Source organism: Podarcis erhardii, assembly GCF_964252035.2.
Source record: "Podarcis erhardii genome assembly, chromosome: 12".
Classification (NCBI taxonomy): domain Eukaryota; kingdom Metazoa; phylum Chordata; class Lepidosauria; order Squamata; family Lacertidae; genus Podarcis; species Podarcis erhardii.
In genome coordinates, this window is record NC_138513.1 from 40194308 (window position 1) to 40208694 (window position 14387).

Consider the following 14387-nt stretch of genomic DNA (forward strand, 5'->3'; position numbering starts at 1 on the left):
GCAAAGATGTGTTCCATTTAAAATCTTAAAGCAGAGACAACTGCGCTTGGTTACAAAGCTAGCACATTTTTATTTCTGAGAGTAGATAAATCTCCAAAGGCTAACCAGCAGAAAACTCAGAATTGAATTCCATGTCTAACAAGATTAAAACTTCTCTATGGAACAGGAAGCCCTTTGATTTCCTGGGACGTGTTTATTATTAACGGAACACTTCCTTTTAAAACACTGCTCTTTGAATAAGAATTTAGTCTGGATGTTCAAGATCAGTCATAATAAATAATACACATAGCTTTTAGTAGGACATCTTATAAATTTCAACGGAAGGAAAAGGATGAAACGTTAACCCGGGTTCTGTAATGAGAACCTTGTTTTCTCATGAGAATGAGAAAATGCATTTTCCAGATGCATTGTGGGCAGCAGCCAACTATTGCCTTGCCCTGGTTTGTCTCTCCTCTAAAACAGGCTCTGAGTATTAGTGAACCAGGGTCTAGAGTCCAAGAGTATGTGATCTTTTTACTTTAATTCACAAACATTTATGCTGTATCGCAAGCAGCTTTTGGGTCTCTCCTTGGTTTTGAACATGGCCTGCTGTGTGGGCTGGAGGCTGCTTTCAAGAAACAAGTCCAGAATCACTTGGGCACGTAGAACAGCTTTCCTTCTCTGGGGATCCTGGCAGTAATTTCAGACATCTGGTCTTGAAAGATATTAAAAAGCACATCTTGGCAGGTTTTGTAGTAAGAGAAATGAAAAGTAGAATGATTAAATAGTTAGATGATTGCAACCTTTGTGATCTAAGCAAAACCTGTTCATGGCACAGTTAACCAGCAGCGATACTTCAGAGTCTGTGGGAAAACTCTAAAGTTAAGGAGATTGTTTTGGGATTATTTTCTTTTTTAAAAAAAATTCTGGAAAACCATCATAAATACAGTGGTACCTCAGGTTAAGTACCTAATTGGTTCCGAAAGTCCGTTCTTAACTTGAAGCATTCTTAACCTGAAGCGGACTTTCCCATTGAAAGTAATGGAAAGTGGATTGATCCATTCCAGATGATGAAAAACACCCCCTAAAACAGCAATTTAACACAAATTTTCCTGTCTAACTAGACCATTGAGCCATAAAATTAAGACTTTAAAAGAATTTTTCGATTTCAATTTAAATAAGGAGACTGACTTAAAGATCGTTTGGGATGCCAGCAAAGCTGTCCTTAGAGAATTTTTTATACAGTGGTACCTCAGGTTAAGTACCGTATTTTCCCCTCTATAACACGCAGATTTTTTCTCCTAAAGAGGAAGGGGAAATGTCTGTGCGTGTTATAGAGCGAATGTGTGGTCCCTGGAGCCGAAAAATCAGGCAAAAATCAAATCGCCAGGCAAAAATCAAATCGCGGCGCTTCACGGAGAAGGGAAAACTGAAAAGAGGAAGCGGCTGCTTTCCTGCATTCTGCCTCAGGGTCTTACTGCCCACCCTCCTCTGTTTCCTTGCTGTGTTTGCTGAAACGGAACAAAGAGCAGGGAAAGCCCCTCCCCTCCAGGCAAGCTCCGGTGCTGCTGGGGGAGAGGGAGAGAGAGGGGAAGGGAGGGAGAGAGGGGGGAGGGGGAGGGAGAGAGAGGGGGGGAGGGAGAGAGAGAGGGGGAGGGAGGGAGGGAGGGAGGGAGGGAGAGAGAGAGAGAGAGAGAGAGAGAGAGAGAGAGAGAGAGAGATGGCTGGCTGGCTGGCTGGCTGGCTGGGGGAAAACTTTTGCCTTCCTTTCCTCCCTACCCCTCTCCTGCATTCTTAGCCAGCTGCTTCTCTGCACACCCCTCTCCTGCTCCTTGTCCCTTCTGTGTTTTTCCTTCCCTCCCCACTTAAAATGTGGTTACAAAGCATAGATCCTCAGGATCTTTGCATTGGGTCACCCCAAATTCACCATCAGATCACATAGCATGTCCATGGCTACAGCCTGCTCCCCCAAAATCACGCACCCACTGTTGCCTGGGGCTGCAATGGTGCAAAAACGTGGTTAAAAAGCATGGATCCACATGGATCCTCAGGATCTTTGCATTGGGTCACCCCAAATTCACCATCAGATCACATAGCATGTCCATGGCTACAGCCTGCCCCCCCAAAATCACGCACCCACTGTTGCCTGGGGCTGCAATGGTGCAAAAACATGGTTACAGAGCATGGATCCACAGGAATTCTCAGGATCTTTGCATAGGGTCACCCCAAATTCACCATCAGATCACATAGCATGTCCATGGCTACAGCCTGCACCAAAAAAATCACGCACCCACTGTTGCCTGGGGCTGCAATGGTGCAAAAACGTGGTTACAAAGCATGGATCCACAGGAATTCTCAGGATTTTGGCATTGGGTCACCCCAAATTCACCATCAGGTCACATGTCTGTGGCCACAGCATGAAGCCCAAAAATGATACATCCACTGTTTCATTCAGAATGTTTTTTCCCTTGTTTTCCTCCTCTAAAAACAATGTGCGTGTTATGGTCAGGTGCGTGTTATAGAGCGAAAAATACGGTACTTAATTCGTTCTGGAGGTCCGTTCATAACCTAAAACTGTTCTTAACCTGAAGCCCCACTTTAGCTAATGGTGCCTCCTGCTGCTGCTGCTGCTGCGCTGCCGGAGCACGATTTCTGTTCTCATCCTGAAGCAAAGTTCTTAACCCGAGGTAATATTTCTGGGTTAGCGGAGGCTGTAACCTGAAGCGTATGTAACTCGAGGTACCGCTGTATTTTTCTTTGCTGATTCCACATCTGTAGTAGCGTTTCAACAAAAAATGTAAAAGTGGTATTTTGTGAATTCTTAGGCAAGCTCCCTTGTGCATTTCAGCTACTTTCTGGTTGATTCTGATGGGAAGGTGGTGATGCAGCAGGAAGGGACATTCCGCAGTAATTGTATGGACTGCCTGGACCGGACGAATGTGATTCAAAGCCTTCTGGCACGGCGCTCTCTCCAAGCACAACTTCAGGTGATGATTGCCTCCTAGTCTCTCCGTTTCCCTTTAAAAGCTGCGTGTAAAGGGATGTTGCTGGCCTTCTAGAAATTTGATAAAACAAAATATTCTATATTTACATGGTGCAAATGTCTACATAGATGCATAGCTCCTTTTTCAAGTTTATAGGTTTCTGGAACGTGCTTTTTCTGGCACATTGAAATGGTCCAGTTTTCATAGTTTTCTGATTTCTTTCTGCAGGGCCTGTAAGACAGAGTTGTTCTGCCTGGCCTTTGGCTTGTAGTCAATTTGATTCCCTCCCCCTCTTTCTTTTTCCCTTTCTCCTCCTGTGATGAGGCTGCATTTTAATGTTTCAATGTTTTAATGTTGTATTTTGATCTTGTTTTTAAGTTGTCTTCATTCAACTTGTTTTTATTATTGCTTGTTAGCAGCCCTGAGCCTGGCCTTGGCTGGGGAGGGTGGGGTATAAATAAAATTTATTTATTTATTTATTTATTAATTATTATTATTATTATTATTATTATTATTATTATACAGTAACGGTTTCTGTTGTCGTTGTAGAGATTAGGCGTTTTGCATGTTGGGCAGAGGATTGAAGAACAAGCAGAATTTGAGAAGCTTTATAAAAACGGTAGGTTTTGGTTTTCGTCACCAAATCGACCTTACTTTTATGAGCATCTTATTTGGAGTCTCTTTTTAAAGAAATAAAAAATGTTCTCTGTTCATAGCATGGGCCGATAATGCGAATGCATGTGCCAAACAATACGCCGGAACGGGTGCCTTAAAGACAGACTACACAAGGCAAGTTTGAACCAATCTTTCTTGGGAGAAAATGTATTGTAACTTCACTAAGAGCAGTTACCTGTTGTTCAGACACTCTGAACAGGCTTCCATAGTTGCTGCGTATTACCATATTTTTTTGCTCTATAAGACTCACTTTTTCCCTCCTAAAAAGGGGAAATGTGTGTGCGTCTTATGGAGTGAATGCAGGCTGCACAGCTATCACAGAAGCCAGAACAGCAAGAGGGATTGCTGCTTTCACTGCGCAGCGATCCCTCTTGCTGTTCTGGCTTCTGAGATTCAGAATATTTTTTTTCTTGTTTTCCTCCTCCAAAAACTAGTGTGTCTTGTGGTCTGGTGCATTTTATACAGCGAAAAATACGGTACATAGAATCATAGAGTGTGAAGGGACCCTGAGGCTTAGCTAGAAATAATTTGAAAAAATTGTATCTCGTTCAACCAAGCTATTGGGATTCTCAAAGCAGTGTGCAGCAGTTAATCACTAAAAGAAAAGCAGAATAAAACTATAAAATAGCATAAAGCCAGCAAAGCAAATATGCTGTGTAGAAAATGCTACCTCTGTTACTTAGTGCTTCTATTTTATTTATCTAGACCAGGGCGGTGCAACATTTCATACCAAATGGGCCACAAGAGTTTTTTAACATGGAACCCAAGGGCTGCACACTGCCTTGTCCTGTGGGGGTAGAGAGGCCAAAATTTGACACATACCTCTGGCAGGGTCCTAGAGCCCTCCCACCTTCCCAAAGCTGGCAAAGCACTACTAGACTTTGGGAAGCAGGTGGACTCTAGGACCCTGTCAGAGCCCTCAAGCCACCTTCCCAAATCCCAGCATCTTGCTTTCCCAGCTTTGGGAAGGCAGCATGAAGGCTGTGAGGTTGTCAAATGCTACTGAGGGCCACCCAAAAGGCCTTGGGGGCCGCATGTTGGACCACCCTGATTTAGGCTTATAATGTGAATGGCTGTAACTTTCCACGTTTTTACTGCTCTTGGCAACTTCCCTTGCTACAATCTTAAATGAAAATAGTATCTTTGTCGTATGCTGTTTATACAGGCAGCTGTTCCACAGCTAAATTCCTCCATCAGTTGCATATTTTCTCAGGCTAAATACAACCTTGATAAGAATCGTTTGTCCAGATTCTGAATAAATGAGGATAAAACATCGCTATAGAGTCCATGCTAGTATCTGGACTATTTGTGCAAATGCATGAAAGGGAGGAACTCTCTGAAGGGTTTATTTTTGAAATCATGAGGCCTTACTGTGGAGCCCTTGGTAACTCTTTGTGGTGGTGGGGAGGGGAAAATTAGGTTGAAGTGGAGAAAGTGCTTTGGTTATAAAAGAAAGGCTAGAGGATTTGAGGCCTACCTTTTCAATTTGGGGGTAGACACACACCCCTCCCTGGTGTTCCTACCACTACCAATATTAGACCAGTTCCTTATAAGCAACAGATTTCAATTTTCCCTGTTGAAAATGTCTGCTTTTATTATATTTTTCTGTAATAAAGTCGTCTTCTTTTTTTAATAGAACTGGGAAGAGAACTCAGTGGGGTCTCCTGATGGATGGTTGGAATTCACTCATTCGCTACTACAAAAACAACTTTTCTGATGGATTTAGACAGGTAAGAACTTCCTAGCATTTGGCTTTTCCAGTTGCTTTTTATTTAGCTTGAAAAGTGTGCTGTGCGTTGAAAGGAACGAAAAGCGCCGTGGTCACTGCCCCAGGGCTTATGGGTCATGTAGCACAAGGCAGTTAATTTTGGAGAAGCGGGAGATTCCAGCGTGTGGTGAGAAGATCAGGCAGTTGTAAAAATTGCAGTGAGGACTTGGCTACTGTCATGTTGAAAAGGATTCCAAGAAGTGGAAGGAGGGAGGCAACAAAGGAGAGGGACATGACATTTGACAAGCCAGCAAATGGCAAGCGGATCCCGGCATTCGGAAAAGCATAGGTGTAATGTATAGAACTGGGAGAAGAGACCTTTCATCAGAGGCACCTTGAAGTCACTGGAAAGATGGCCTGCAAGTGGGGAAGGAAAGGAGCAGAGAAGTTGCAACTTTTTAGATGACCAATGGGCAGAGTACAGTAACTGGAGGGTGGGTTTTGGCAGTGCTGAGTGGGTTAATATGGGACTTGATTCTCAACCGTTTAACTCTGGATTGCTTTGCAGGACGCTATAGATCTATTTCTTGGAAACTATTCGGTGGATGAAGTAGATTCTCTCAGTCCTCTTCATGTGCAGAAAGACTGGAAATTTTTGGCTGTAAGGGCTTTTCCATTTTTGTGAGCTTATCTTTATATAACACTATTTAAACTTTGTTGAATCAGGCTAAGATTAGCAAAGTGTTGTGGTTGCGTGTATTTTATATTTTACTTACTGGAACTGAAGTCCTGGTTTGGCTTTTGCAAAGAGTAGAGCAACTTTCATGGCTTACATTTGGGGCTAGTGAAAAAAAACCTGTGTGTCCAGTATTGGATTTGTATCCCTCTGTTCCTGGGCTCTCAAGCAGAATTGGGAGATAGTTACTTGCTGTCCAGAGGATAGCATCTCACCTCATGTTCCCTCCTCCCCTTGCATAACAATGGGGAAGATTTTTACCGAGTTTATTTTCTTTGAAACAGAATCGTGGCTTTGCATATACCCCAAATCCTGGTTGAAAAACAAACAGCGGTTAATTACTAAACAAATGATGTTGGCTTGTTTAGCAGGAACCCACTGTTGGTTTTAAACAAGGATTTCTGGTTTGCATGCAGTGTTGGCGTTCTTTGAAGCTGAAAGTTAACTGGGCAGAAATCTTCCTCCTGGCTGGCTGGGAGTGGGGAGGGCACAAGCCCAGAACTTTTCCATATAGCACTAGAACATGGCTTAGTGTTACGTGCAAAACAGTCCAGCAGGGATCTGAGCTCTGATTTCATGCATGTAAAACCTGGCTATGACACCATTCTACAGTATACAGTGGCCATGATAAATAGAACTGATCCTGTTCTCTGCAGCTGAGCAGAATAGGATGGAGTGCTAGGCTCTTGGCACAAGAGGCGCCTTTCCCCTGTTTTGGTGCTGCTCCCTGTACCGTAAACTGAGGCAGTAACTGCCTGTGCTGTTTCAGCAGCACTCCAAATAAGCCTCAGAGATGTAAAGTGTACGGGGGGAGGGAATGAGCTACTGGTGACCCTCTTTGAACCTCCAGACTCTCCCCTGCCACTTGGGCAGTTTTCTGATGGTCCAGCAGTGGAATTGCAGGTGTGACTTTACTGAGGGCCCAGCTCATCCCTCGGCTGGCTTCCCGCACGCGGCTTTTCACAGCTGTCACAGTACTTGTGTGAGCATTGGGGAGCTAGCTGTTGTTTTCTGCTCGTGATCAATAAGGAGGCTAAAAATAGAAGCGCTATTAGCAAAACTTCAGGTGCGCTTGGAATTGTGGGCAAGCATTAGCAGCTGTTCTCTGTAGAGATTTCTGCACAGAGAAGCAAGGAAAGGGGTTTTTGCGTGTGTGAATTTCACAATATCTGCTGTTAACCTTAATGCTGCAGAATGTGTGGCAGGCAGAACAGAGATCAGCTTTCAGCAGACTGGCGCCCTCCAGATGTTTTGGACGGCAATTCCCAATTCTCAGCCAGCTGTGCTTGTAGAGATGTCATCTAAAACATCTGAAGGATGCCAGGTTAGCAAGGGCTGGTCTGCACACGTCTCCTAAACACCCACCTCTTTACCCCTGTCTGTGATGCCTGAGATGTGTGCTTTCCTGACCCACATGATTTCTGTGACTGTAATTAGCAGTGCTCGAAATTCACCAGGCACATTTTGCACCTGGCTATCGGCCACCTGCAACCAAATGAAGATAAGATAGGAAGGTGATTGGTCATCTGTAGCCTCTGCCCACTTGGCTAACCCTAGTGCTGTGACCTCTCCGTAGCCCCCTGGAAATCCAGGCAAGTGGAGACAGGAGGATGCTCTGCTTTAGTTTTTGCTGTCATGGGCTAAAGACAGACATCTTCCTACACAGTTACAGGCACCAGTGGGATGCAGGTGGAGCTGTGGTCTAAACCACTGAGCCTCTTGGGCTTGCCGATCAGATTGGTGGTTCAAATCTTCACGACTGGGTGAGCTCCCATTGCTCTGCCCCAGCTCCTGCCAACCTAGCAGTTCGAAAGCATGCCAGTGCAAGTAGATAAATAGGTACCACTGTGGCGGGAAGGTAAATGGCATTTCCATGCGCTCTGGTTTCCGTCACAGTGTTGCATTGCACCAGAAGCAGTTTAGTCATGCTGGCCACATGATCTGACGCTGGCTCCTTCGGCCTGAAGCGAGATGAGCACCACACCCCATAGTCGCGTTTGAGTGAACTTAACTGACAAGGGGTCCTTTGCCTTTACAGGTACCAGGCAGTAAACTGCAATACTGAAACTTTTCTATACATCTAAAGAGCAGGGGGAAGTCAATACGCACTGTTTTTTTGTTTGTTATACGTGTTACCTTTCTTCAGAAGTCGATATGGCGTATGTAGGGTTCCTAGGCAGTCATTCATTTCTGCATAGCGTGAGAGGAAGCATGCAAGCCTAAGGCTCATCACAATCGTGCCAGGCATAGAAAGGTGGGGTGTGGGAAGTAATGCCTGTGTGGCCACGCCATGGAATCATAGAATTGTAGAGTATCAGAGACCACGAGGGGCATCTAGTCCACCCCCTCCAATGCGAGGAACATTTTGCCCAATGTGGGGCTCGAACCCATCACCCCAAGATCAACAGGCTCCTGCTCCACCAACAGAGCTGTTCTTTGGTGCTTGGAAATACGGTTTGTGAGCTCAGCGGGTAATGCAAGAAACAGCGGGAGTGAGATGGACTCTGGTGAAAATAGCACACAGGGAGGAAATGAGCAGGAATCAGAAGGGCTGGCAGAACTTTAGAGGGCAAAAATCCTGTTCCTCGTCCAACTTCACTAAGTTTTCATGGAGCCAAATACAACCAAGCTGTTCTGGAACCAGTGTCCGCACCCGTTCAAACCCTGTTCCTGCAACTCATGCAAACTTTGCAGAAATGAACATTTTTTGTTTTCTGTAGCACATGTTTAATGTCCAAAAGTCCCATACAATATCCTTTGTGCTGCACAAAAGGGTTTAATACATTGCAGCAAGTTAGATGCGGTGACTAGCTTTTCCTACAACAAAGGAGGATTCCTCCTGTATTTTAAAGGCGTAAGGTTTTGTTGTCTGAAGCTGATTGCATCTGACAAAACCCTGAGAGTTATGCCACAGTAAATTTGTTGGTGTATGAAACATTTCTGAAAATGGGGTATGCTCAGAATAACTTCTGTTTCTGATCAGCTTGGCATGTTAAGATGACTGATGTGCTAGCACCATATTCTCTACTTTGTGTATAACTGAAACAGTATTATGTATTGTCTTTTAATTCTGTTTCCCCCCATTTTCTTTCTCAGTTGCCTATTATTATGGTGGTGGCTTTCTCAATGTGCATTATCTGCTTGCTTATGGCTGGTAAGTGATCATCTGACCTGTGCGTGAAATTCACAGCAATATTGTACAGAAGTCAATGGCAGTAGCTTCTTGGAAGTTAACGAGAGGTTTTTATAGGAGCTCTTTCTGCAGTTGGGTATCATCAGAGCTAGACACGGGCAGTTTGTGGGTGAGAATTTACAAGTATCGTAGCAAACAAGTCACAAAATCTGATGACTAGCCTCATGTTTGTGAGGAGTTCAGTGTACTCCAGGAAAAACCCCTTGAAGCAGCATAGGATCATTGGACCATAGAACCAGCAGGCTGCCTAGGCTGGTCCTCTGCTCCAAAGCAGAATCTTCCACACAGAGATTGCCTATAGTTTTAATCCTCATTTGCTGCAAATGTAGAGCAAGAACAAAGGGTATATCACGCAGGAAAAACTTTTGTAGCCAAGAAATCCTATTGTTCAAGTTTTAGGAGCTGAATTTCAACTACAGCGGAGCTGATTTTAACCTCTGTATTTGCAATGACTTAGTAAAAATGATTAGGTGGCCAAATAACCAGAGCCCCATTACCAGAGCCAGTGTGGTGTAGTGGCTAAGAGCGGTAGTCACGTAATCTGGGGAACCGGGTTCGCGTCTCCGCTCCTCCACATGCAGCTGCTGGGTGACCTTGGGCCAGTCACACTTCTTTGAAGTCTCTCAGCCCCACTCACCTCACAGAGTGTTTGTTGTGGGGGAGGAAGGGAAAGGAGAATGTTAGCCGCTTTGAGACTCCTTAAAGGGAGTGAAAGGCGGGATATCAAATCCAAACTCTTCTTCTCCTTTTCAGATACGTATTATCAGTGCTATGTCCTAGGTCAAAATCATGTTTCCTAAAGAAAGTTAATATTTCTTTAAAATAGAAGGGAGGAATTGCAGTGATGATGTATTATAACGATATACAATGGCTTACGGGCCACTTAGGGACGCGGGTGGCACTTTGGGTTAAACCACAGAGCCTAGGAATTGCTGATCAGCAGGTTGGTGATTCGAATCCCCGCGACGGGGTGAGCTCCCGTTGCTCGGTCCCTGCTCCTGCCAACCTAGCAGTTCGAAAGCACGTCAAAGTGCAAGTAGATAAATAGGTACCGCTCCGGCGGGAAGGTAAACGGCGTTTCCGTGCGCTGCTCTGGTTCACCAGAAGCGGCTTAGTCATGCTGGCCACATGACCCGGAAGCTGTACGCCGGCTCCCTCGGCCAATAAAGCGAGATGAGCATTGCAACCCCAGAGTCGGCCACAACTGGACCAAATGGTCAGGGGTCCCTTTACCTTTATGGGCCACTTAATGGCATCCCCTGCTGAATCAAATATTCTCCCTCATAAGCTGGACTGGAGCATTTCAGGTGCGTCCAAATGACGAACACCTTTAATATGCTTGTTGTCATCAGTCAGTGGGAAATTCAAATCATGGCTGCTGCAAAGTGCCTAATGGTGCCTGCAAAAGAAGAATGGCGAGTGCCCTTAGTGTGCACCCGATTCCTCCTTTGCAGCTGCGGGCTGAAATTAAGATCACCTTGTGCTAGGTAGGTGGACCCCCACTTGCCTGTCTGAAATGGCCCATGGAGGGTTGGCTGCTTTTGTGTGGAGCCCCCATTTCCTCACCCTTGATGCTGTGGGAAACTCCACTTGCATTCCAGTGTTTTGCTGTGCCATGTGCTCTGTTTCACAATACGTTTTCTGCAAAGGCCCATACCACCCGCTGTATGTTTTCCTAATACTCTCCATCACCCTTCAGGTTCCCAAATGTCACCTTCATACATATGAAAATATTCTCACCACTAATAAATACGTTAGCGGCGTGTGGGGAAGAACACTCAGATTTGTAGATCTGAAATTGCACTTCAGAATTCTAGCAGGCTTCTCTTTTTTTGGTTGCTAATATGGTTTCTTAATAGTCCTTGTACGTAGCTGAAAGCAATTTATTGTGTCCACAGGTGACACCTGGACAGAGACCCTGGCCTACGTGGTTTTCTGGGGAAGCGCAAGCTTTGGAACTCTTGCTATCATCCTTTACAACGGCAAGGATTTCGTAGATGCGCCCAGGCTGGTTCAGAAGGAGAAGATGGACTGAATTTGTGTGTGTGGAAAACAGCTTGGTAGGGATGGCTCCTCAACCAGTACCTGGAGCCTCTACTGATCTGCTTTCCACACAAGCTCGTGGTCTTTTTTCTTTTTAGCTTTCATCTTTGCAGGGTGAAAAATTGAATCGAACTTACTACTTGGTGGAGGGGATTCGCCGTTTTGATTCTATAGTCACAATGATCTTAGGAGTATTGCATTTACTGGAGAGCTTGCACACAAGGATTAAGAGATGAAAGCCAGTTTGCACCGTGGTCCCACAGGGTGTTAACTGGATTCACAAAAAGGGTGTGCCAAGCTTCACAACCCATGAATGTAGTATTGTAAAATCTTTTGAGATGTCTCAGCCTTTTTAAAAAAAGACGCTGTTCTCCTGACGTTACTTAGCGATCTAGCCACTACTAGGGTACAACCAGGTTACATTATCTGATACTAGTAAAAAGCCTTGCTTATTAACAATATCAACAATTGCTGCTTAATTAAACTTCTGTTGAGTGCCCTTGTGGCCAGGAGAAAAGTCGATGTATCAAGCGCAGGGTTGTATGTATTTGTGTGTGTCTCCCCCCAATATATTTTTCTCCTCGTGCTCCCTTATCTAAAGGCAAGTCTCTCCTGCCATTTCTGGGACTGCTGATGCAATATTCTGTTTAAATCATTGTCGGGAGGACTGACTCTGTTTGGAACATGTCCTGTGCTGCTTTAATGACTACAGTCCTTAGAAGACGTAGATGACAAACTTCAGTGTGATTAAAGATTGTTTTGTCTCTTAAGAAGATGTAAATGGAATCAAAGAATGTAAAGCTACTTATCTGAACCCTCTTACGCTAAAGGTCCAAAGTATTTGCTTCTTTCCGAAGAGTCTCAAACGCAGAAGGCATTTCTTATTAATTTGGCTAACCACCTTCTGCTTTATGCTGCCTTGGTTTTAGGAGGGGTAATCTGTGGAAGACAATATACATTTGATGCATTTTGGGGGAGGGGAGGGGAGGGGAAGGGAAGTTAATTCCATATTTGCACTTGGGATCAACATCAGCTTGCTTTTTGTGCATGCCGTAATTATATTTCTCTACAATTGTAACTTTCTCTGGAAACTACTAAGCTCTAAGAATAGCCTTGTGCTGGTTATCAATAAATGTGTGTCTCAACTTTAGTGCTTCCAAGCTTTATATTAAAAACTAGATGATCTAAATCCAAGGACCAATTTAAAACTACTTTGTCAACCATTTTCTAATTACTTGTGTTCAGAACCAGACATGGATCAGCTTCAGGTACTGTGAATTGTTTAATTATACTTCCTGTAATTACAGCTGTATAGTCGAGATTGCAATTATGAATTTAAGTATTAGGAGGACATGTAGACAACTAGGGGTTAATGCAGTTGGTAATTCCAAGCTAAAACACAACTTGCTGTGCAGTTTTTCATTGTATGACAATTGAACATACTGTACCGTACGGAAACAGCAACTGTTCATTTTAACCTTTGAATGCTTGAGGGTCTCTGAGTTTGTTTCAATATTATTCTCACAGTCCTTGTAATAACATATGCAGTTTTTGTTTGCAGAGGAAAAAACAGTCAGCAGAGTTCAAAAACTAAAATCCAAGTCATCCACTTCAATGCGTGGAAAATATAAAAAAGGTCTTGCATCAAATGTTTGATTTAATGTTCATTAGTAGATCATTTTTTAAGTGACTCCTGCTTTTGTCCTTCTGATGCACTTCCCATTAAGAACTTGTTGCAACAAAGAAGAAAATTTGGGCAGCTAGCATTGTTAGAAAAGAACTAAATTTCTGTAGGCTTGAGGTTTGGAAGGATGTCTGTTTTCCATTGCTTTGCAAAGAGGTTGCATTTCTAAGTCCACACAGTGTACTCAAACAATAATAAAACTTCCATCTTTTCTAAATACTGAATTCTGTCTCTGAATCCTGATTAATTAAAGGACAAAATGTGTATTGGGACTGTGGTTAAAGGCAGAATGAAGATGAATAGCTACAGACTAGCCATATTCTGCTAGACATCATTGGATTGTATTACGTAATTTGCCATCTTTGGAGGGGAAAGAACTGTTGTGAAAATACTCATGGACTCTGGGTATTTTTAACGCTCTGCATGACCTCCAACTTACCCCATTTCCACATGCAGCCATTTTAAAGATTCTAATGTATGCTGCAAAATACCCAATACGTTTAGCTAATCATGTATGGAGGACTTTAGCTGAAGGACTGAAATAAAAACAACAGTAGCTCAAATGCATTTAGGATGCAAGTTAAAATGTGAAGGAAATAAAATAAAAGCACATACCTATTAAATCATTTTTAAAGTTGAAATACAAAGAGCACCTTATCTGTTGCACCGTGTCGAAATAGGTGAAGCTCACGTTGCATGGATTTATGAAATAGCTGAAAATGAAAGTATGAACTGCTTGTGTTCCCCCGGAAATCACAATAACCCCTTTCTTCCTTGTGGGTTCTACTTTGCTAATTTAGGATGCAATATAAAACTACACCATGCAACTGTATCTATAGGACTCCAATGTGAGGATTGAGAATGGGAGTCAGAGAGTTAAGGTCATGGCTGAGCATACAGAAGGCCACTTGCCCATGCCCAGCCCAAAGGGATAAGATGGCAAGCAGTTGAAGGTGGAAATAAGAGCGTCCCATCACAATTGTAATGAAGATTTTCCATGACATGGCCTGCTACACCGAGCTGGCATCCAAACACCATCTGGGCAGATCTGTTGGCTTCTCAGATACAACAGCTGGCGTGTTGAAAGTAATAAAGGAACCAGACCCACCTGCTTTCATGATGCCCGATTGCTTTTGCTACAGGAAATCACTCTATTTTTAACACAACAGTGACTGTGCAACCTAAGGGAGAGAATTCAAGATCTGTGATCCACAAGTTTGCATATGGAGCTCAATCAGGTGCTACAGCTTAACCAGAAAACCAAGTATTTAAAAAAAGCACCAGGTCTTAGAGCTTGGAGGAAAATCAGCTATAACCGCAATTATAAGTTCACAGTGGGAAAAAATATTTACAAAGGCCTCTCAAAAGTTGAGCACACATAAAGC

At 43.7% G+C, this 14387-nt stretch overlaps 1 protein-coding gene and 1 long non-coding RNA gene across 2 annotated transcripts in view; one reads left to right on the forward strand and one right to left on the reverse strand.

The window, feature by feature from the left end:
• Positions 1-13226, forward strand: part of SACM1L (SAC1 like phosphatidylinositide phosphatase) — a 33384-nt gene extending 20158 nt beyond the window's left edge. Inside the window, exons 14-20 of the mRNA XM_081882111.1 lie at positions 2828-2966; positions 3513-3582; positions 3680-3752; positions 5275-5368; positions 5915-6007; positions 9179-9236; positions 11174-13226. Coding sequence (XP_081738237.1) covers positions 2828-2966; positions 3513-3582; positions 3680-3752; positions 5275-5368; positions 5915-6007; positions 9179-9236; positions 11174-11310 — 664 coding nt within the window. The 3' untranslated portion in view covers positions 11311-13226. The remainder of the gene's footprint in view (positions 1-2827; positions 2967-3512; positions 3583-3679; positions 3753-5274; positions 5369-5914; positions 6008-9178; positions 9237-11173) is intronic.
• Positions 1717-2820, reverse strand: LOC309325801. Its single transcript, XR_014150020.1, has 3 exons — positions 1962-2820; positions 1796-1871; positions 1717-1760 (listed from the first exon to the last, which is right to left on the reverse strand). It is a non-coding gene; the product is annotated as an uncharacterized lncRNA (long non-coding RNA).
• Positions 13227-14387: the final 1161 nt, after the last annotated feature.